This window comes from Malaclemys terrapin, chromosome 7 (genome assembly GCF_027887155.1).
Source record: "Malaclemys terrapin pileata isolate rMalTer1 chromosome 7, rMalTer1.hap1, whole genome shotgun sequence".
Classification (NCBI taxonomy): Eukaryota; Metazoa; Chordata; order Testudines; family Emydidae; genus Malaclemys; species Malaclemys terrapin.
The window spans coordinates 71,231,285-71,256,529 of NC_071511.1; the positions used below are offsets into that span (position 1 = coordinate 71,231,285).

General features: G+C 41.4%; 1 protein-coding gene across 1 annotated transcript in view; it reads left to right on the forward strand.

The window, feature by feature from the left end:
* SH2D4B (SH2 domain containing 4B) overlaps nt 1-24,491 on the forward strand; it is a 113,366-nt gene extending 88,875 nt beyond the window's left edge. The window contains exons 7-8 of the mRNA XM_054035044.1: nt 18,590-18,810; nt 22,515-24,491. Coding sequence (XP_053891019.1) covers nt 18,590-18,810; nt 22,515-22,607 — 314 coding nt within the window. The 3' untranslated portion in view covers nt 22,608-24,491. The remainder of the gene's footprint in view (nt 1-18,589; nt 18,811-22,514) is intronic.
* The last annotated feature ends 754 nt before the right edge of the window (nt 24,492-25,245 follow it).

Below are 25,245 nucleotides of genomic sequence, written 5' to 3' on the forward strand. Positions count from 1 at the left end.
CATTCAACCCCCCACTCCCTGTCCCCCAATCAGGGCCCGGCTTTAACAAGAGCCCAGGAATCGGGCTGCGCTCTGGCCGGAGTCGCGGGGTTTGAGGCCAGGTCGGAGGTGCTCGGCTGGGGCCGGGTACGCCGCCCTGGGGCCCGAGCCGGGCCGGAGCCGCTGGGGCTGGGGGTGCTCGGCCGGTGCCACTCGGCCAGAACTGGGGCCGGTGCCCCGGGGCCAGAGCCGGGCTGGGCTGGAGCCGCTGGGGCTGGCCGGGCCGGAGGTGCTCGGCCGGGGCTGGGCCGGCCGCCCTGGGGCCCGAGCTGGGCCAGAGCTGCTGGGGTCGGGGCCAGCACGCTTGGCCGGATCCGGAGCCGCTGGGGCCGGGGCCGGCGCGCTCAGCCGGAACTGGGGCCGGTGCCCCGGGGCCCGAATTGGGCCGGGCCGGAGCCGTTGGGGCCGGACTTGGCCGTGTTGCACCTCCCCGGAGCCCTCCTCCTCACGTCCCCCTGCCCCAGCTTACCTGCTGCTGCCCGCCTGCCCCTGCTTCTTTTCAGACTTCCCGCGAATATCTGATTCGCAGGAAGCAGGGGAGGGGGAGGATCAGGGGGGCGGAGCGTTCAGAGGACGGGAGGAAGGGGAAGACAGCTGCGGGGCCCGGGGCGTGCTAAGGCTGCAGGGGATGGGGGGAACCGAGAAGGGACTTTGGCTGCCGAGCAGCGCCGCTTTTCGATCTATGAATAGCCCGACCGGGGGGAAATCCCGGACATTTTTAGAAATCCCCCCCGGACGGCTATTCATAGATCGAAAAGCCGGACATGTCCGGGGAAATCCGGATATATGGTAGCCCTACCCAACAGGTGAAGGAGAAAATGAATCCCTTTGACTAGGGGACTGTGGTAAGTGGCTCTATAAGCCTTCAGCATCTATCTCAGCCTAGGGATTGGTCTAGCAGTCATGGCTCCTTGTGCTATTTGTTGTCAGGTCCACTGGAGCCCCATATCTGCAGATTTAGTGGTCTCAACACCAGCCTGCCCTCAGAGCTGCTCTGTACATTGTTGTTTTTGGACTCAGAGGAGTTACCCTCTGCCAAGCATTAGGAGATGCAGTGCTGAGGGGTAGTAGAGAGGGCCACATACAGATTAAGTCTAACTAATTCTGAACCCTACTGAACCTTTTTATACAAAACCAGAGAGGGGGGAAAAAAGATTTTTGACATTGGTTCAGTGAAAACTCAGCCTGCCAAGAGATTTCTCACAGAACATGCCATGCCTAACATATGCAGGAGGACTGAAAAGGATTTATGATGGCTGGAGTTATGAGAAAGTAAACAATTCCCAGGAGGGATTTTGCTTTCTCATTTTTGCCTCTCTCAGAGAGATCAGATTTCTCCTCTTTCTCCTCGATTTAGACTTCATTTACATACCCACAACTTCTCTCTATAGTTTCCAAAATAGCAAAATTAGGAGGACTTAAATGCAAGATAATAAGTTGAGAAATTGAAATAAGTGAGATTATTAAGAGAAAGAGCTTGGGAGTGACACTCACATGATAGAATTTCTCTTCCCTTTTCCTCAGATGACTGCAAAACCCACAGTAAAGAACACAAATGATTTAGTTTGAAGAATGGACTGAGGATACTGACCACTAAACTTAAAAGGAAATGGGCAAGGTTTGGTCACTAATCTCTTACTTGAAAGACCATTTTCAGACCGAAAGGAGTATCCAAAAATCACTATGCAAGAACTGGTATATTTCTTTCCAATTAGTGGACCAGGATTGATCCTTAGAAAAGCTTCCTGATTCTTCAAATATTTGTATTTATCCTCTGGTGTGTTCTTATCCATCTCAGGTTGCAAAATAGCAGACATACATGTGGGGTGTCATTTAGCATCTGGTTTGTAGATGTGCTGACCATCCCAAACTCCTGTTGAAGGCATTGGGAAATATGGGTAGTCAGGCCTTCTGAAGATTGGACCCCTTATGCATTAACACATTTTCAACCTTTATATATTACATTTACTATTTAAACACCAGAAATGTCTCAAAACTTGGAGGCAAATTAATATTTTTGCACCCCATTGTCACTCCTCACTCCCAGCAATGACTTAAGTGTTGGAGGCCCATGCTCTTTTCCTGTCACAAGCAGCTCCTGTCCTGTTTCCATGTTAAAGAGGTGTTACTATGACTGCTCCTAAAGCTGCATTAGAGAGACACTGTATGTTTCCTAAGGAGGAGAGCAGAAGAAACAAATTCAGTCATGCCCCAACAGATGTCTACTGAAGATAATATACGAAGACATCAACACAGGAAGGTAGCTGTGGAAGGAACAAATTGCTAGACTTTGCTGTTGAAGAGACAATGAAAGTTGACTTTACCCATGTTGGTTGGAGGTCAGGGGGCTGGGCTGGCATAAAGGGAACTCTCTGACTGAGTAGTGGAGCACAGTGATTACTAATTGTGTTGTATTCTGATCCTCATTTTTCTTTCCCTCACCTCCTAACTACAATTCGGTGTCATTTTTAGCAGCTCAATTTTAATGAAGCCCATGGAGGAAAAAGATTAAGGTCCAGATCCTCAGTTGGTATAGCACAGATGATTTCAATTGGGCTATGCTGATTCACACCACCTGAGGATCCAGATCTAATGCTTTATTCATAGTTGTATTCTTTATCCCTTATGCATTTTTCAGTGCCACAGGAGACACAGTAAGGATTTACGATCTAGTTTATGTATATATCACATGCCGTTAGATATGCAGTTATTCCATATACTTGAATACCTTGTTCACACATAATACAAACAAAAATTCACTCTTTATGTATACATTGAGAACTGTTCATATCCTGAAAAAATAGTGTTTGCAGCCTCTTTACTGGACTGTGGAACAGCTGCTTTTTCAAAGCATGTTTGTTCCTTTTTCTAATGCCGTTTGTAGCCATAGCTGTGAATGTGTTTCTATCTGCATAAATTTTTACAAATGGTGGTTATTCATACAGATGCCCTTATTTGCATGGGATCAAGAGTATTCATACATAAACAAGAGTATTCACTGTTCATTATTTGTTTTACTCCCATTTATAAAGTTTCTGTCATCCCAGAGGGCAGAAAAAACAAACTAACCATGTATCATAGATGACCAATCACACACCTCAAATAGTAAACATACAGTTTGCAAACATCGCATAAGCTGGAATCTGTGTTCATAAACTATTTGGTGAATATTTACTTATTTACTAATTTACTAAATTACGTATTTACTTATTTACCAATTTATTTACAAATTGGGATTGGTTCTTGAATGATCCACAGACCTAAAAAAGGCCAAAGTTCATTGGGTACATTATTTTCTGCGAATCATTTGACCAGCCCAATATTCAACCATGCATTCTTGTGTGCTTAGCATTGGTAATGTCTCATATCTGATTGTAAATAAAAGGAATGGGCATGCAGTACTAAATCTGGATGATTTCTGAGAGCTTTGAGAAATTACTGAAAATGGGAAGGCTAACCATTCCTTTAATAATTACTTTAAGGAACTAGTTTTGAGAAGCTGTTGAGATAAGAAGAGAAAAGACACAAAAATGAATGAGAAATAGCAAAGACATAATGAAGGAATTTCAGACCAAAGAGGCCCATCACCAGTGGAAGACTTGAGAAATATGTATGTGGGATAAATCGAGAGATATAAAAAGCAAAAGATCTTGTCTGTACTGCGTGTATTTCACTTTTAGGCAATGAGTAATAAAGTAGAAATAGTTCGAGATCTTTCCTTTTATCCTGGCGTAAAGCTGTCTGTATGCCGAACTGAGGGGGGAGGTAGTAGGGGAACCTACAGTATACTTTGAGAAGACCTTAACAGACAAATGTATAGCTCCATTATACCAGCAGTGTGTTCAGACAAGTAATGCAAGTGCCTTTATGTGCTGCACTGCTTGTTAGTGAATAGAGTCTAAATATTTTGACAGTGAATATAAAGAGGTTTACAGTATTTGGTAGTCAAGGTAAAGAATGAACTTTGAAGAGACAGTTAAGAGGTATGTTTCCAGTAGCATGCCTAGGGAATTAACTATGTGCCATGCTAGCAATAGGGGGCATAGCACACCTAATTCTCATTAAACCTGATAGAAAATATATTATTTAGCTGCAGTACTCATTTAGGCTGGTATTTCCAAAGATGCCTAAGGGAGTTAGGTGCCCAATGAATTTCAATAGGATTTGGACAGTTTTTAAGGAATATCAGTCTTTGGGAATTCAGAATAAAAAGTCTTTTCAGAGCCTGATTCTCTCTCACAATAAGGTCCCTTCACACTAAAGGGACCCTAGTATAAATATGAATCAGGTTTGTACTATTTGTATACCTTTTGCTTATCTTGGGTGATATTTTCCCCTCTAGAAAGGCCCAGTACAGGGTCTATGCACCATGTAAGCTCCCCATTGCTGTACCACCTTGGCCTGGAGGGATACTCACCATTGGACATACATTGTTCTTCTGGGGCTTAGTTCTCCATACAGTGATGTACAGAGCTCAGGTGCAATGCAGAGTGAGGACTGCCAGGGAGCTGATAATGGAACCCTGATTCTGTGCTGTCCAGACAAGGTTTAAGTTAAAATTTCAGGTGTACAGTGTACAGGGTGGTAGCTTTATCTTTCTTCAGCCTGGATTGGGGCACAAATGAAGCTTTGCTCCACCACACCTGCTCCCCTTCTTCCCTTGATGCTGATCTTTGGCAGACAAGATAGTAGTAGTGGGTAATGGAACTGGAGCAGGAGGGAGTTCTCAAGGGGGCTGTTTGGCCAGTGAAAGTCCACTTTGCAGTACTAATGCTGTCCAAAATGAACTCTGTAAACTGAAGAATTGTTGTTAATGAGCATTATGTATCCAGACAAGAGTGGCAGAATATGAAAGGGTCATTGTTCTATAGACATATGCTATTCCCATAGGTGTACACCAGTGATACCTATGTCCAAACTTGTTTCTCTTATTGCTATTTAGCACAACTGGGAGTTTTGACTTTGTTGCCGTTTCCATTTCAGTAACTCCTTTTGGCAGCCTATTACCAACTACAAGTTCTTCCTCTGTTCCAGCAATGGGAGAGTCTCTGGCACTGCTACTTATTAGTGACTCTGGGCCAGATTTTCAAAAGCACCCAGGACTAGGCTTTCAAGGGCTCAGCAGTCTCAACTTGAGGGGACCAGATTTTTCAAAGGAACTCAGCTGCCCATAGCTTCCATTTTTACACTTATGGCCAGATTTTGAAAAGAGCTCAGCATGCTGGGTACTGAGCATTTTTGAAAATCTTCCCACTTATTTTGGTGCCTGAATAGGCATGCAGAGATCTGTGGAAAATCTAGTCCTATGCGATTTCAGTCTGCATTACCCACTGATGGTTAATTGCTGCAGCAGTTTTGTTTCCATTACCACCTGTCTTTGATTTACTTTTGCTTTGTTTTTCATTCTGTATTGCTTCCACTTTGCAAGAGCAGAGGCAGAGCTATTGTTATCTCCCAGCCATGACTATTTATATGCTGTGGTATTGATCTCTTCTTTCACTATTTGTTCTTCCACCTATTCAAGAAAAGTAGTGCACTGTAAAAAAAAATTAAAAATAAAAATATTGCCATTATAATAGGATGGCAGACTTTAAAGCTGTGATCCTACAAACACTTCCTAGACAGTTCTGCTCAGAGAGGGGACACAGTTCTGATCAACTAACCAGGGGCCTACTTAGCAACATAGTCTCATGATATGTGAAACTGAGGAGCGCTGCACCTTCTGGTGTGGCCTCAATGTCTCGTATTGTGGAAGCTTTTCTTCATAGGAACATAGAATGGCAGTTGGTATGATTCTCACCCTAGAGAGAGCAGTCATCCAGCAACCTTCACTTCCCTCTCCCTTCATATTTCTTACATTTCTGGCTGGGGGAGCTGGCTACTAACCACTTTCCCTCCAAATATTTGTTACGCTGGAGATTGATGTTCAGGCCACTATTTGTTTCACCATTCCCTTCTGCCTTGCTGCGAGGCCTACAAATTGTGAGCATTTTTGCAGATGCTGGCTCAGCAGCTTCAGGTTTATCCTGATTTAGCCATTTGCTTTTTACTCCAAAATGTGCGCTCTCCCTCATTTTGGGTTCAAAAATACCCACTGGGCTTTCCCCACTCCTACTATTCATTGAACTAGCCAGGTATTGATTTTTTTTCATTCCACTACGTGGTTTTGAACTTCTCCAGCACATCTGTTTGTTTTTGCATTTTCTGTATGACATTACATTGCATATGACTACAAATGCATGTAGTATTGCAATTCAGCCATTCTAACTAACGAGACAGGGAACTTCATCCAGTCTGACCTCTCCTCTTGGGAGGTATGGAGCTCCTTGAACATCTAAGGTTCAAACCTGGGAGGCATGAATAGCATAATTCCAACATAGGTTCCAGGGAATATCTGCGCCATTTTTGTGAAGACCTTTTGGTTTCCTCTTTGGATTAAACTATGTGTGGTGCTCACATGCGGACAGTGTCCGAGAACTGAAAGAAGGGAGTTTAAGCAGATAAAGGTTTTATTGAGTTATTTTTTAATCTTTACACTTTGTGATGTGATGACTGCATTCTTCCATTGCTACATTTTAACCTGGTGGTAGAATTTAGTGCATTAACTTTGATACAATCACAGTTTGCTTTATGATTTTGTGTTCCCTTTTAACACTCACTGCAGACTCAAGTACTGGATCATATTTCCCTTTTACTGTTGCATATTAAAATACGCTGGTGATTTTTATGATATTCCCATGTATTAGGGTTATATTTTTTTGGCATTTGATTACTCTATCATTTTTAGCTTCATGAAAGGGAAAGGGCTATTAGTCTGTTGCTCTGAATATTAATATAGGACACTTTCCCCCTTTATCTTTGCCTTTTGTGTTGTGTTGTTTCCTGAAGGGGATGTCTCTCCAACACTCACATTAATTAAAGAAAAACTGCAGCAATTTTTTATAATGCTTTAGATAAAAACATGAAGACTTGCTAAATAAAGGCTAGTTCTTACAAATGCATCTGCACCAGTCCCCAGTGGCTTCATTTGCTTTGCGTAGCCCAAAGTATGTGTAGCTTGGAAAATAGATTTTCAGAACATTTTTTTTTAAATATTTGTCAGTATATCACTTCCTCCTGAACATCGAATGGTTTCTCAATGGAAGTTGCCATCTTATTGATGCTTCCTACCAGTCAGATGGTGTAGTATGGGCCTCAGAACATGCAGCTACCATTTGAATACATGGGAAAGCAAGTACTTTCCCAACCCGAGTAAGTTAAGTTTTGTGTCTACCACTGTGTGTTTGTACAGTGCCTAGCACAATGGATCCCTGCGGGCACTTCTGTGATAAACATGATTCATAACGAAGGTTGCCAACTTTCTATTTGCAGAAAACTGAACATCCCCACCCCACCTTTTCCCTGAGGCCTAGCCCTTCTCCGAGGTTCCACCCCTGTTCACTTCATCGCCCCTCCCTCTGTCGCTCACTCTCCGCCACCTTTGCTCACACTCATTTTCACTGGGCTGGGGCAGGGTGTTGCAAGGAGCGGGGAGGCCTCTGTCTGGGAGTGCAGGCTCTTGGATGGGGCTGTAGATGAGAGGTTTGGGGTGCAGGAAGGGACTTCGGGCTGGGAGATGGCACCAAGGGGTTTGGAGTGTGGGAGGAGGCTTCAGGTTGGGATTGGGGTGTGGGAGGGGGTATGGGCTCTGGGATATGGGTGCAGGCTCCGGGGTGGGACCAGAAATGAAGGTTCAGGGTGTGGGAGGGGGCTCCGGGCTGGGACAGGGGGTTGGGATGCAGGGGGGTGAGGGCTCTGGCTGGGGCCAGGGATGAGGGGTTTGGGGTGCAGGAGGGAGTTCTGGGCTGGGGCAGGGGGTTGGGGTGTAGGAGGAGGTATGGCCTCTGGGAGGGAGTTTCGGGTGCAGAAGGGGGCGGGCTTACCTCAGGCAGCTCCCAGAGTTGGCAAAATCTTCCTCCGCCTCCTAGGTGGAGGCGTGGCCAGGTGGCTCTGCGCACTACCCCTGCCTGCATCTCCTATTGGCCAAGGTTCCTGGCCAATAGGAGCTGTGGAGCTGGCACTCTGGGCAGGGGCAGCGCACGGATCCCCCCCGGCCATTCCTCAACCTAGCAGCCGGAGAGACATTCTGACCACTTCCCGGGAGCTGCGTGGAGCTGGACAGGTATACTGCCTGCCCCGATGCAGGCGGTCAACTGGACTTTTAGCAGTTGCCAGGGTCCCTTTTCGACCAGGTGTTCCAGTTGAAAACCGGATGCCTGGCAACCCTGTCCATAACAATAATTTAGTTTTTTAAACAACACTGAAAGTTCCAGTTTTCTCTCAAATTCAGAGAAGAGCTGTACTTTTGAGTCCTTTTTAAATCAGAGTGCCAAGCTTTTGTTTATTAAGACCAGTAATTTCATGGCATATGATTTATACTTTGAAATTAGGCCCTTGATTCAGCAAAGCACTTGACCACATGTTCCATTTTAATTGCACACAGATATCAGTGAGAACTAAACAATATGCTGAAAAGCCTGGCTAAATTGAGGCCTAGATTCAGATAAAGTATATTTTATATTGAATGTAGTGAAAGAAAAGTCAAGGGGAGCTGGCTACCTAAATTGCTTTTGAAAGTCCCAGCCTACTACTCTGATATTTTTATTATAGATATTGGTAAAATGTTTGACGCTGTGTTTCTTTGGAATTAGAGTTATGTGACAACACTGATCTCTAGCTAAAATATCAACTTTCAGTAACAATGTTCAAAAATTGGATCAAGACAATGTTCTGATGATTCTACCACTGAAGCAAGCCTTTCATTGTGAAATCATGATCATATAATATGTTAAACACAAAAACCTTCACAATAACAATAAAGCAATAAGAGAGAATCTTTGACCTCAGGGGCATTGAAAATCATCTGAAATTCATGTACAATAATTTTACTAATATTTACTTTTCATTTTTTCATCGAATAGGAACATAAGACTACAGGAGCGAGGAGACTGTTTTGTTCTTCAAGCATCTGCCTCATTCAAACTTATATTTTATGTTTATGTACATTATTGTTTTTCTCCTTCTCCCCCAAAAGCATAGAACTAATTAACCCTTATATTCCCATTTTAAACACTATTGGTTACAGTATCTGACTTAACCCTTCTCCAGAATTTTTGCATTCTCCCCTCCTGAATTCTTTCATAAATACTTGCTTCTACATATGATTACATATGGGTAATCCAACCATCAATTTGGTAAAATAATATATAATAATAAAAAGATCTTGCTAGAATTGTCTATTAGCTAACTTCCTCTTTCTCCTCAATTCAAGACTTCATGAGGGATGTTTGTTTGAATGTCTGTTCATTACATTTCTTTTTAGGTTTTTATAGCCCTTTAAACTAAAGTTGTGTCAGTTCTGATAAAATAAGAAGTGATGCAAATCTTTGTTCCAAACTCAAACTAAACCCCATGTGAACCTTTTAACTGGTTTGGAAAGATTTGAAAACATGTATTAATCATTATATTGTTTAGTTGTCTGATTGGGAAATAATCTTTTCTGAGGTTCTTGTGGTAAACAATATCCAGCCCAGTTGTCCAAGCTCCCAAAAGGTTTGATTGACATTAGGTGCTTAGCAAACTGAATCAGGCAAACACCTTAGCTGCTCCTATCACTATTTTTCAATAGACTCGAAATTTGAGCTGGGTGAACCTGTTCACAGGGGCTAATTTGACAAACATGTTTTGGAATTATGATGACAAATTTGAGGATCTGTACATGTGTTACTCATCATTCACAATTATTCACAGGGTAATTTGTATAAACACATTTTAGCCTGTGGATTGTTCTCATAATGGTTGCTAGATTGGAGTATTATTTTATTTGTCCAGGTTCTGATCCTAAGTCCAAGGAAAGACTCTTGTTCATTTCTTCATGTTTTGGATCTAGCCCCTAAATTTGATTGGTTACACACATCACCAGTTATTGGCCCTGGTTAAATGGTCTAAGTTTTATAAATAGGACAAAATTAGAAAAGCCAAGGCACAAAACAAGATCAAACTAGCTAGGGACATAAAAGGAAACAAAACAGTTTACAGATACATTAGAAGCAAGAGGAAGACCAAGGACAGAGTAGGCTCGTTACTCAATGAGGGGGGAAAGACAATGGGCTTAAATTGCAGCAAGGGCAGTTTAGGTTGGACATTAGTAAAAACTTTCTAACTGTCAGAGTGGTTAAGCACTGGAAGAAATTGCCTAGGGAGGTTCTGAAATCTCCATCATTGGGGATTTTTAAGATCAGGTTGGACAAACACCTATCAGGGATGGTCTAAATAATACTTCTGCCTTGAGTGCAGGGGCCTAGACTAGATGACCTCTCGAAGTCCCTTTCAGTTCTATGATTCTATGAAAAATCTCTTTTCTGTTCATTGATTATCTGTGAACATTTGTAATTGTTCAACCAATCAATTGTGCAAGTAATAGAAAGCTTTTCATAATGGCCATGAGAGCACTTCCAGCATGAATATTCTCAATAATATTTATTTATGCTTATATTCATGATACTTTTACTCTCAGCAAATACAGCTTTGTGGATAAGCTAATGAAAAAGGAGTGGCAAACATCAGCAAAGCAAATAAGTTTTATTCTGAGGAATGCACCTGAATACTTTTTGGCTGTGTTCAGCCTGATCTCACACAAGTTTGTCTAATATTCCCTTGTAAATTACACCATTGAAAAGCAAAATAATTCTTGTGAACTCCCTGAAATAGTGTGCCTCTAATTTCAGTCAAATTCTTGCTATACATTAAAAAAATAATTACAATAACTCTGAGGTTTACAAGTACACGATAGCCAATATATTCATAAGTCTCACTCTGTCTTTTATGTGTTGCCATTGTGCCTATGTTGTGGTTCATGTGGTATATTAGATGCACACTATTTGCAGATCACAGCAATGTAGTCAATTTGATGATGAAGTCATAGAGTTAAAGATAGAACAGCTGTTTTAGACCAACCAGTCTTGCTTTACTGCTTTATCCTCTTGTTTTATCGCTTAAATTTCTTGGCTTTTCTAATTTAAATTCATACCTTTTATACTGTTATATTAACATGTCTTTATGTATTACGTATGCTCTATTTTAAACAATTGTGCAAAAAAGGAAGGAAAACCCCCAGCATGCAATTGGGATCCTACTCCATAGTATTTCAAAGAATTAACATAAGAACATAAGAAAGGCCGTACCGGGTCAGACCAAAGGTCCATCTAGCCCAGTATCCTGTCTGCCGACAGTGGCCAATGCCAGGTGCCCTAGAGGGAGTGAACCTAACAGGCAATGATCAAGTGATCTCTCTCCTGCCATCCATCTCCATCCTCTGACAGACAGAGGCTAGGGACACCATTCCTTACCCGTCCTGGCTAATAGCCATTAATGGACTTAACCACCATGAATTTATCCAGTTCTCTTTTAAACTTTGTTATAGTCCTAGCCTTCACAACCTTCTCAGGTAAGGAGTTCCACAAGTTGACTGTGCGCTGCGTGAAGAAGAACTTCCTTTTATTTGTTTTAAACCTGCTGCCTATTAATTTCATTTGATGACCCCCTAGTTCTTGTATTATGGGAATAACTTTTCCTTATCCACTTTCTTCACATCACTCATGATTTTATATACCTCTATCTTATTCCTCTCATTACCATCAAGTGGGAGCCATTATAAACTCAGTGGCTGTGTCAAGATTTTGAGCCGTACCCACTAAATATGTAATGGGCTCTTCTGTTGTTACAGGATTCCATTGTACTCTAAATATTACAATTCTCTTCTTTTTAAATGACATGCAACATTCAGAATGACAAAATTACAATGAAAATCTTTACGATACTCCTATCATCTGTAAATTACTGGACGTATCACACCAACATAGACCACTGCATTTAAAAAGTCAATCCTTAATGGATCAAATGATGATGTAGCACTAGCTTTTCTACCATTAGAAATAACTAGAGTTTTCAATCCAAATTTTCAGCCTACATCCATAGACAGGTACCCAGAAATATTTAACGCTTCTGTGCACTCAGGTCCTAGAATGTTTAAAGTGCCCATGCAGATATTTGCACCCATAAATTATGGGTGCATGTATGTGTGTGTAAAATTGTAAATGAACAAGTTGACCTTGGGGGTCAAGCTATTTGTCGATATTGCACTTCATAGGGTTTTTACATATTCAAGAAGTATTAGATAAAATCATGCAGTCCTTTCTCAGCAACACTCACATTAATAACCTTTAGTAGGACTCCTGATGGAGTGAGGACTGAAGGTCATGGCCAATAGTTCTGATGCAGCCTGAACCACATCAGATAGCAGCAGTATATATTCACTGACACTTATTGTCATAATTGACATAGCAGGTGGCAGATGTATGGAGGTGATTAAGTGAGTTTGCTCTAGACTCAGTTTGGTAAGAAGCTGATATCCCTAAGAGTTAAAATGAATGAACTAGTCCTGAGTTTAATAGCAATGTCATTATTTTAAATGATCTCATTGGAAAAGCTGATCTTATTTGAAATTATTACTGATTTTGATACTAGAGGCTACATCCTCCCCTCGCATAAAATCAGCATAGCTTTGCAGTAGCTTGCTGTCAATGGAGCTGTGCTGTTGAGGATCAGGTCCTATTTTTTTTAAAGAGATTAAAAGGAATTAGAGAGAGAGAGAATAATTTTCAAAGCATCAGAGGTTTCTTTTCCAGATAATATTTCTAATTAATATTGTAATCAGCACAAATAAAAGCATTGGTGATTCTACACCTCTTACCAGAGCCTTGGGAAACCAAAGTTTCTTGACTTTAGTTGCAATAATATTAAATGTTCATGTAGGGTTTTCACAGATGTTGTTTATTTCTCAACTGCCGTCTCAAGAGCAAGTGGTGCCACTCTTTTTTTCGTGTTGCCATGAGAAAAGTATAACATTTGAAAGGGTGGAGGGAAATTTTCATTGCTTTAATTACCACCCGCTGAAGAACTGAACTGTAGAAAAATAAAATAAAATTGGGGAGAGAGAAAAAAAGAGATGATGTTCCCAGGAGCCATTAACAGTATCAGGAGAGAGAAAGCGAAGAATGCAGCTGTCTGATAATTTATTACACCATCTTTAGGAAAAAAGAGAATTAAAACAAAAAGAACTTGGCTGTAAGCAATGTAGCATTTCTCACCTACCAACCAGCACTGATGCCTGAGAACAAAAGCAATCTCTGGCAAGGAAGATAGTGTTGTGTGAAAGCCTGCAGTGTTTTAACTGTGGGAGTTGGGAGCAGGTGAACAGATTATTTTGAATTAAATGAACTGAGATTAAACATGTTTGGTGGTGTATGCCTGATAGTGATGGTCATTCAGACCCTGAAATATCCTCAGCTCAGTGTTCTCCAAATTATGTATGTCCCTCTCTTCTATTATTCCCCTGCTGTAAAGCTGTTGGATTGCACACTTCCTGTCACTCCCAAGCAGGACCCCAGGACAGTTCTGTTACTGTAAGAAGAAAGAGTGTAATCACAACCTCCCCTGCCACACACTTGTGTCATCAGCAGGATTTAAACCTGGAAATTGCAGCATCACAGCACAGACCTTGACCACTTGAATTAATGGAGGAACTCCATTAACTGGTAGCAGAAGTAGGCTTTTGTCCATCAGTAGGCCAGCCTTTGGAAGGAGATGCAACATACACAATATGAGATTGTTATAAGAGTACCTTATCTGTGTATTTTCTAGTAGAGGTAACTGTTGTTTATAAGCGAACCAGGCTCTAATCACCTTTAAATCCTTTTGTTTCTATATTCAAATTAGGGCAATATGACCGAGGATTGGATCTTTGCCTCAACAAATAGTTTGATTTCAGAACTAATTTCTGTGTCATTCTTGGCACATAGCATCTTATATTAGGATCTAATGATGTAACTTCACGTAATATATGTCACATAGATCCACAGTGGCACTATTCTTTCTTTGAACTGTTCAGCAAGAGTAATTATTAACAATTCAGATCTGAACACTTCTCTTTTCCTCCCTGACAACATTCTTTTGATTTTGTGAAATGGATTAATAGACTTGTTAGGCTGATCATTTGCATGTCATTTCTAAACAGATGCATATGTCTACCTGGTTTGCATGTTTAGTGATAGAATACAGTACTCTCCAGAAAGGAGGCTAGTGCTCTCATATTGTAGCCCTCATTTAGCCAAGCACTTTAGCATGTTCTTACTATTACGATATACTAGAGTAAAGTCTACCAGGCCCACTTAGAATGGGGCCCCATTGGGTTAGGCAAAGTACCAGCACAATAAGAGATTGTTCCTGCCCCAAAGAGCATGCAATCTAAATAGGCAAAAGGTGAAGGAAAAAAAGAGGTGAAATGGCTTGTCTAAGGTCACACAGCAGGTCAGTGGCAGAGCTGGGAATAGAGCCCAGGTTTTCTGAGTCTTATTCATAAGAACATAAAAATGGCCATGCTGGGTCAGACCAATGGTCTGTCTAGCCCCATATCCTGTCTTCCGACAGTGGTCGATGCCAGATGCTTCAGAGGGAATGAACAGAAAAGGGCAATTACTGAATGATCCACCCCCTGTCATCCAGTCCCAGCCTCTGGCAGCCAGAACATTAGGGACACCCAGAGTGTGGGGTTGCATTCCTGACCATCTTGGCTAATAGCCCTTGATGGACCTATGCTCCATGAATTCATCCAGTTCCTTTTTGAACCCAGTTATATTTTTGGCCTTTACAACATCCCCTGGTCGAGTTCCACAGGTTGACTGTGCATTGTGTGAAGAAGTACCCCCTTTTATTTGTTTTAAACCTGCTGCATATTAATTTCATTGGGTGACCCCTGGTTCTTGTGTCATGCAAAGGCATAAATAACACTTCCTTATTCACTTTCTTCACACCCTTCATGATTTTATAGATCTTTATCATGTCCCTCTTAGTCGTTGCTTTGCCAGCTGAACAGTCTGTCTTTTTAATATTTTCTCATATAGCAGCTGGTCTATACCTTTCTCTGTACATTTTCCAATTATAATATATCTTTTTGAGATTGAGCAACCAGAACTGCATGCAGAATTTAAGGTGTGGGCATACCATGGATTTATATAGTAGCATTTTGATATTTTCTGTCTTATTATCTATCACTTCCTAATGGTTCCTAACATTCTGTTAGCTTTTTTGACTGACACTACACTTTGAGTGGATGTTTTCAGAGAACTATCCAGAATGACACCAAAATCTTTTGAGTGGTAACAGCTAATTTAGACCTCATCATTTTGTATGTAGAGTTTGGATTGTGTTTTCCAATTTGCATTACTTTGCATTTATCACCCAGTAGCTCCCTGTAACCAGTGGAGAAGAGAGCTAGAAGAGCTTTAGCTCACCTAGTGCTCCTCCTACGAAACTCCTTATTGGGGGAGATGTCTGGCCCTACCGACTGCCTCGGATGCACTACTTAAGCCAAAAAGAGGCAAAGGAAGTCGTCTGAGCATGAAGGTCGATTCCTGCTTGGCTGTCACTTAGTCCCCTGAATCCTGTGCTTTGTCTTCCTGCCTTCCAGCTCGTTCCTACCCTCCTTATCCCAGATCCTCTCCACGCCAGGTTCCCGCTTTCCTGCCTTGCTCCAGATCCCTGCTCCTCCACCCCACCCCTGACTCAAACTTGACCCTTGGCGTGATTCCTGACCTGGGTTTCAACTCTTGGCTGGAATCCCAACTCAGGCTTTGACCACTAGACTTAACTGCCCACTCCTTGGTCCTTACAATAGTGTGCCAAAAGTGGCAGCATGGGTTAGCTCTGCCAGGTAAAAACGTGGCTGAATCCTGTGGTCATGTATTCGGCATGGCTGGCCTGTGCTGCTACTCTCTGTTCTACCCCAAGTACATTACTAGGTTGATGAAAATTAGCACAAGTATGTCTACATGAGCTGGCATCATGCCCATAGCTCATAATGTAGCCATAGCTATAGACTATAATTTGATAGACTTATACGTTGATTAGAGCAAGTTTAGAATATTATACGCAAAGAAGAGAGTTGCATGATCCACGTACGTTAAATTACTACTTTTGTCATGTGCTTATACAGAATTGATTTAAAAAAAAAGAGAAGAAGTTAGTAGAGATGGGCTGGAGTTGTTAAAATCTGATCCTGTTTCCTAGAAGACAAAAGCAGACATATGTACACAAAAGGGGAAAGAAAATAACAGCAAAGATAAAAAATGCAGCTTCTGTCTCTGGTGTTGACTCTTACTTGCAACCTCACTGCTGGAAAACACATAGGCATGGCACTTGGTCTTATTAGCCACTCTGAGACCTGGCAAATTTATGCCACCATCAGGCAGTTTAGGGCATTTCATTTAGTTGCTGTCTCTGATCCCAAGCTCAAGCAGTGTTGCAAAATATGCAGTCTTGACCTGCTAAGACAGACTTGTAAGACAGAAGGAAAAAGAAGAGAGATCGGAAAGAGAAGAAATAAGGCAGGGAAGGAAAAGGATGCCTGGGGTGAAGTGTGGGGACAAAGTCTCACATCCCAGGTGGCATTTGGGATTTAGCCAAAGCTGGTGGAGGCATCAATGTCATTTATCTGCCTCTCTCTAGTCAGAAAATCTTTCAGGATTAGGATTAAGAAGGTCTAAAGTCCCAGGAGACGGTAGGGCTGGAAGTCATGATGGTGAAGCTCGCTTTTTCCCCTTCTCTCACTTTTCAGTCAGTCAATATCACACTCCATTAGATTTTCCCAAAAAAGTCTGTCTTTGAGGTACCTCAAAGGAAGTGATGGGTGGAATAGCCCATCCCTTCATTATTTTGTGCATCAATTAGGCCTGATTGCCAACACATCAATTTTGGTTCATTGATTTCTGATCCCACACTTGTTTTGTTTACCAGGCATGATCTTAACACAGTCTTTGAGTTATATCAGCAGTCCCTTTTGATTGGACTAACTCAGTCTTTCTGTCTCCTTTTTGCACCTTTTCCCATCAACATTTATTATGATACGTTATGAGCTTTCATTCAACTTTTCATAGTTGAGATCACAATTAGAGTAAATTTGTAGGCCCAGTTATTACGACAGAGCATAGCCCAGTTATGTGGACATTTCTGACTGTACCTTTCATTGGGTATGTTAGGGTTCTATATTACTCTCTGTCTACATTCAGAACTCTCAGCGATGTCAGTTTAGAGTCCCTGATTGAGATAACATATGGCCCTTGTCCTCTAAAGAAAGTTGAGGACTTTCTAAACTAAAAGAAACTAAATATTTCCAGAACTTCCCCATTGGGGGTGAGATTTTCAAAGCTACCAGGGAGATTTGGACACTTATTTTCCATTAACTTTAATCTGATCCCCCAAGTGGCTTTGAAAATCCAGGCCTTGATCTTCCTTGAATCTTCTGAATAAGTTAGTGGTCATTAGCTAGCAAAGAGACTTCTACTAGCTGTGAGCCAATTGCTCAATAACGGAGGGGGAGGAGGGGAGACAAAGATATAACCTCATTCCCCTCCATATTGGCCTTTGGAATGAGCCAGCCCACAAAGGAGAGCAGTCTGCATAATACTACTGAATGGTGCAGCATGTAACCCTCCTGTATACCAAGCAGCCCCAGGGAGATTGCATCTCCTGGGACACAATCTTTCTCCCTGTCTCCTGAAGGGCATTGCAACCCTTCAGGAGTCTGGAAGTGGTGTTTTGTACAGTCAGAGATTCCAGGACAAGAAGGGGCCATTGTGATCATCCAGTCTGACCTCCTATATAACACAGGCCATAGAGCTTCCCCCAAATAATTTCTAAAGCAGATTTTTTAGAAGAACCTCCCATCTTGATTTAAAAATGGGCAGTGGTGGACAATCGAGCATGACCCTACGTAAATTGTTCCAATGGTTAATTACTCTCACTGTTAAAAATTTACACCTTATTTCCAGACTGGAAATAGCTTGAACTTCCAGCCACTGGATTGCGTTATACCTTTCTCTGCTAGATTGAAGATTGCCTTAATTATTAACCTCAAAATATTTTGAGATGATCAGATCAGAGGTACTATATTACCTGACAAAAAGTATAATTATAATTGCCAATAGCCCCTGAGTACCCATGATACAGAAACTGCAACCCCTGGACATTCCAGTGCTCTATTTATTCTGATACCTCCTTTCTTTCAGTGGCTTAGAATGTAGATACTGAATCCAGAGACCCCCCCAAATGACCTTTTCTATTTAATTCATTTCTCTATGAGTTGTATTTTGTGCACATCTTTAGGAAAACTGTGAGGACAGTGGGGATGTGGTAAAACAAGTGGAAATAATTATTAATAATCACATAAGTAACAAATTAAGCATGCAGAATTCCATCAAAGACAGGTAATAATTACTGAGTCCCCTGAGCTGTAACCTCCTACCACAATCACATTCTATTGTAAGTGCTTGAACACTTGAGAGGCCTTACACATTTCAGCTTCACCTCCACCCTTTAATACATGTCTATTTCATTTTAATTACTATGTTCTTCAGGGCCCATTATGTGATGACTCTGGCCTCTTTCTTCTTGGCAGGTATTATTAGCCGCCAGGAGGCAGAAGAGCTGCTAATGAACAAGTCTGAAGGAGCATTCCTGGTGCGGGTCAGTGAGAAAATCTGGGGCTATGCCTTGTCTTATCGCCAACAGAGCGGGTTCAAACACTTTTTGGTGGATGCTTCGGGGGATTTCTACAGCTTCTTGGGCGTGGATCCCAACCGGCATGCGACACTCACGGATCTTATTGATTTTCACAAGGTATCACTTATTGTGGAAAGATCAATCACTGAACTCAGCAGATTAATAAATTAAAGAGGAACCATGTAATTTGAAACCAACCTAGAAAGTGGAAATGACCATAGTGAAACGCTAAACTACTGTACAGAGGCTCTAGTCAGAATATACAAATTAAACTTCATACACCTGGAGTTTTGTTTCTCTGCTGAAGTGAACCAGTGGATTTTTTTCCACTTTCAAAATCTTCAGTATCCATTTGTGTCCCTTTCTAACCAACTTTGTATGCAGTGCCTGCTTTGAAGGACCAAAAGATGCACTAATAGGGACTGACAGAGTTAACAGTTTTTCTGAGCTTCTTTGGTCTGCAAAATTGGATTGGAAATATTACAAGAAAAGGGCTTTTGATGGTATTTCAGCACTGTAGCCTCTGATCCTGGAGCCGCAAAATGCAAAAGCACACACAATTAGGAGAGTGAGGGTCAAACAAATTGAAGAATAGTCTGGGTTCAGTTTTAGGAATGGACTAAGGCTAATTTCTTATGTTATCCAAATCCCTCTTCTCAGAATAGTTTACCATGAGCCTTTGACAACTCTACATTGCCAGGAATTGGCTCTCCTGGAAGTTGTGCTTCTTCCGGTCCAGTCTGTGACTAAAAAGCAGCACAATTTGTGATGGAACAGGTTATTTTTACCTTCTCATGTGTGTCTCTCCATCAATTTTTCTTCTGTTTTTCTCTTTCTCCTCACCCGTATTGTTCCCTCTCCTCTTTTCTCTTCTTTGTTTCACTCTCATTCCAGTGGATTTTTTCTCCTCTACAACTATTTCCATATCCCATTTCTCCTCAGACAACGTGTAAGGAGCTTTCTTTTTCTTCCCCTAATTTCCCTTCTCCTGTTCCCAATTTCCCTTCCCTCTCCTCTAAGCCTTTCTTAAGGTGCCATGAACTTCAGTTTGAAGCACCTCTGCATGCTCTCTCCACACCTACACACACTCTATTCTTTCCCCCAGTGAACCTCTTGTTAGTACTTATAATACTGAACAACAGAGGGAAATTCTGCTCTGTGACACTGGGGTAAATCTGGAATAATTCACTAGATTTATATCAGTTTAATGGAGATGAGAAGTCGGGCCCACGAGTGAGGTCACCGCAGAACATGACAGTCCCTGCCTCAAGGAATTTACATTGCAAGTAAGAAACAGACCATGCAGTCAGAGCAGAGTGTAATATTCTACATAAATAGGTTGGGACAGATTCCTGGCCCCTCTCAAGAAATGGCACAAGAAGGGGTCTTAAAACTGCCTTAATGCAGCAGCTGAGAATCTAACTAGCATAGGAGAGATGTGAGCCTGGCACACAACCTCTATTTGACCCTCCAAGGAGGGGTGGGGCCAGAGTGCAATGTGGTCCAGTGATCCCGGCTAGAGGAACAACTCCTCAAGACCATTATCCCCTGGCACAAGGTAGAGCAGCCCTAAGCTGGTTCTAACTTCAGTTTGTGTGTGTGGGGGGAGAGAGGGACGGGGGGGAGGGTTATAAAGTTGGCACAGTACTGCCTATGTGTGGATCTAGCCCATTATACATAGAACACACACCCCACATGATAAGCAGGGGGAAAGCTGAACCTAGACACCTCCATTTTATTTTATATATTTGAAGAAGCCTTCATTTCAAAGTCAGTGCATCTCTTTGTACTGCCTCCTACAGAAACAAGCATCATCTAGATCGGTATATTGGAGAGAGGGACTCTCAGGATACTCCTGGCTGGGAATATTACTTTTTACAGTTGCACAGCTAGCACTTAAACACTGCAGGCTGAAACTGTGGTGGAACTCAGTCCCTGAGGCAGGCGTTCTGGCAGCCATGATGTCTCCTCCTGTTTTTGGGGCAATCAAGTCTGACAAAAGTTCCTGTATTTCCCTTGTTTTCTCCTTGCCCATCATAGACAATAACCACACAAGACATCCCATTCATCTGCAAACAGAACAAGGGCACCTGTCAGAAGCAAAATGTCTATTAAGCCCAGACAATAAGGAAAAAATATTTTCGTGTGTGGGGAGAGCGTCCCCGATGATAAAATCGACAGGTGTGGTTGTGACAGTCTCATTAGAGAAGCTGCTCTTCTTCTAAAGTGACCACCCAGTTCTCTTTTAATTGTCTGACTTAGTGGACATATGTAAAACTGGTCAGTTTGCTCCTGAGTGTCAGTTCCTGTTTTCCATATCATTGTCAATGAAACTTTTCTGTCTGTTTTTATCTCTGAAGTGCGCTCTGAAGCCCTCCACAACCTTTTAATGGCCAGCTACACAATGCCAGAGGACATGAAAGCAGCATAACGGAAATTAACTTACTCTCTTCCAGATCCTGCCCCAGTTCTGTTTTAGATTAAACTCTTTCAGGAAGGTTCCTGGTCTTTTGTTATGGTTAAGATGAACTGTAGGTGGATTCCATTTATCTTCAGAGCCCAAAGTTTACTGTGATCCCAAAGACCACAGCAAAAGCTGTAAGAATTCAGAGCCAGCCACCAAAACTAAAGGGGCTAGGAAATGACAATAATACAGAGCTTGACCCTCTTTCCTCTTCTTTGCCTCATTCTGGTCTTTATTTGGAGACATTGGTTAATATGGGTGTTGGGAGATTGTCAGGTCAGGTAACTACTACCCAACTTTACAGCCACAAAAGACCATGTGGCACTAGCCAGTCTAATGTTTATATGAGTTTTTACAACCATTAGGGTTTATTTTTGCATATAAATATAGCGTTGAAAGCAGCAAACATTATAATTAAGTTGAGAGTGGCTTTCCCTACTAAACCCCTGTATCTGCTTGCTCATAACTTTCTCACAATGTTTCTATTTGGATAGCAAATTTCCATACTTATTTTCAACCCAACATAGTGATTGGGCATGGACCAAGACTGGGATTTTCAATGGGGCCTAAAGGAGTTAGGTACTCAAATTCCCATTGAGTTTCACTGAGAACTGAACACCTTTGAAAATCCAAGCCCAATAACTCAGATCTAAATTTGGATTCAGCTGCATTCCTAACTTTGGGATGTTCTGATCTATGGTTTTGCCCCCTATCTAATCCCCAAGTCATTTTTATTGGACTCATTAAAATTGTTTCAGTCATTTTTAATGAATAACAAAACAGAATTCCCTTGATTTATGTAACTCTTATTTTCCCACTCCATTTTTATTGTATTCTAACATGCCAGTTTAAATAGTGAATAACAGTCTCTATGCTAACTATGGAAAATGGTTTAGTCTTTTATTCCATTCTTTTTATATGGGCATACAGTTATCAACTGTGCATGTGCAGAGAGTGGCATAGATTATGCAGAGCACTAAGAAGGATGTGGAACTAGCATGATCCTTTCCACTGACTGTGTGGAAGTGGGAATATCAGGCCCTGTACAAAGCAGAGGTGAAGAAGGAGCTGGTTTTTGTATTGGCAGCTCCACACCTTGGAGAGAGAAGAGGAGCTGCTGGTATCCCAGTGTACATTTGATCAGATGCACATTTGTGTGTCTTATTAGAATTGCAGATAATCATTTTTAAGATGTGTAGTTGGGCAATAGCAGCCAGTTTCTCATCTCACCAAAGGTTTGGTCCTTACTGGAATTGGGTGAGGATCTTCTTTTTTGCTGTGGCTTTGTTTCTTGAGGGAACAGGTGAAGGCTGAAGCACCTTTGAATGATACTGTGAATGTCCTTTTATCTTTTCAGGAAGAAATTATCACATCCTCAGGTGGGGAGTTACTACTGGAACCATGTGGACAGAGGAAGAATCCACCTGACTACAGTTCCTTATTTGAATGACTGTTTTCTGTCTTTAGGACTAGAATGAAAACCCTACTACTAGGGTAGTTAAAATAGTATGTTAATTATCAAATTTTCAGTTACTAGCTGTTTGGCCAACAAACTACCACCATTAACAGGTCCTAGAAGCAACCATTTGATACCTGATTTGTGGTAATTATTTATATCCCCAAGAGTTTAAAGATGGGAGAATACTGACTGACTACAAGTGAAAACAATTCTCAGTAGTCTTTCTAAGAGATGTAGTCAACTGGCATTGGCACTCAAGGTCATTTTAATTTTTCAACTAATGTCCAGGGTTGAAAATGCTAACTGACATGACTTTAAGGAGGAAGGTGAACTACTGTATACATTCATAAGATGTTGTATGAAATACTAATATGTTGAATTAGGTTCTTTCCTCTGACATCAGGTTTGCTAGTTTCCAATGACAAGCTCATCAGTCAATCTTGCAGTTTTGCAAATGGACTTTAAAAACCTATGTAATTTGTGATATATTATTGTTTACTTTCAAATTCAGGCCTATAAAGTGAAATTTCCCTCAGAGCAGACAATCCCCACAAGATCCTGTGCACTATTAAAGACTTTATGGGTCCAGCAGCATTGGAAAGACTTTCACCTGTTCTGTAGAAGATGGTCAATTATTCTGCACCATGTAGCTAATCACTGTTTCCAACAGGAAACAAACAAACAAAAAACCTACAAGATTTACAACTCACAAATCACTTTATGTTGGGAATGTAATTTTGAAACTTGAAGTAATGAATTAATTAAGGATGGGGAAATCACTCTGGATAAAATATGAAGTGACCTGAATCCTCACCCAAAACTCTAGCCAATTCCTGACATTTCTCTACTTTCAGTGATGCCCAAGCCGCATCTTGCAGTTTCCTGGCTTTACTTTTTAATAGTTCCAGACATTCCCTTATCAGTTCTGCTTGCAAGGGAGTTAGACAGATCCATGTATAAGGCATGACGTATTTATTAGATATCATGCCTGTTCACCTTTACATATGAGGCAGAGAGTTCTTAAAGCATTTGTTACAGCCACATACTAAATATCAGAACATATCTAAAGAAACAGGTATACCGAAGTGAGTAACATAGGCTAGCTACTTAGACTTACTTGATTGATGAGTTGGAGATCATTCCATTAGACAAGTTATGAAGTATTTAGAAGATTTTTAAAGAACTCTCACTAGCCTTCTGGTTTGCTCCCAGGCCCCTTTGCAAGGAGCTGTCAGTTGGACTCAGCTGGGGTATACAGTTGTTTCCCCTTTCAGTTCCTCAGATCCTATTCCTCCCTTCCCCAGGAGGCCATAATTTCAGAATTGTCTGGCCATGCTGAAGGTTTGTTTACAATATACAGCATAATGTATTTGATCTGAGTCATTCTCAGTGGAGGGATGTAACTGAAATGACCATGTGACTCCATAAGTGGGTAGTTTCTCCATCCTTTTCAGATACTTAAGACCCATTTTGAATAATGAGAGACTTTGCCCACAGCTACATCTCACATCTCATTTCCTCTGCCTGCTCCTTAAAAGTCTTCCCAGTACTCTCTTAACTCCAACCTTTGTGCTTCTCTCTCACTTTCAGCTTTGTGCCTTACTTTATGATATTCTCATGCTTGGAACAGCCTCACAATTCATATGTGCCACTCTCCCACATCCCCTTAAAACCTTTTTCTTATTGTTGAATCCCTTCCTCCTCAGAGGGTGACTCCATTTGCTTGTGCCCTTGAACACGTATCCTGTGTATTGTATCTGTCAGAATTAGACTGTAAACTGATCTTCAGGGGAAGGGACCTTGTCTTTACATGTTTGTTAAGCATCACGTACACTTATGGTGTTACACAAATAATAAATGCTCTTCATAATGACAGTGGCTTTCCTCATTATTGCCTCTTCCAGTCCTTGTTGAAATCAGAAAATTCAGACATGTCTTGCAATATCACATAGGATATTTTTCTTTTGTTAACGTTAGCTTTTTGTGAGATTAAATCCATCTGTGTTTGTGACCTATGAAGAAGAATTTAAATTAGCTTTCCACAGAGGGAAATTTAGTTGGACAGTTTCTATGTGATTTGTATTGGCCACATTGGCCCTGGTTTCTGTAAAACCTCATAACAAAAGGTTGTCTAAGAAGTTAGGGTTCAGTCTAAATTGTAATCAGGGCTCACTAGTGTATTGTTCACTTTCTGGATCAGCCATTCTCATCATAGGGTACTCTGATGTGAATGCAGCTAAGATTTCTTGACCAAATATGTTTGGAAAATTAGGATAGTCTTTTCTGAGGCTGATATCTTGGGAAGCAGTGTGACCTAGCAGTTTGAGTGGGTGACTGGGAGTCGAGAGATCTGTGTTGTCTTCAGCATTTGGCCATTAGCTCAACAGTGGAACTCTTGCAAGTCACTGAGTCTTTGAGCTTCAATTTACCATCCTGGAAAAAGAGAATAATAATATGGACTCCCTCTGTTTTGTAAACTATTTTCAGATCCTCAGATAAAAGGTTATTATGTATGTTTAAAGTAGGACACATTGTTTTCTGATTCTTTTGAGGTTTACCTCCCTGTAGAATTCAGCATCTACAATTATGGGAATGTTTGTGTACATAAAGTTGAAGCAGCCTTGTTCTG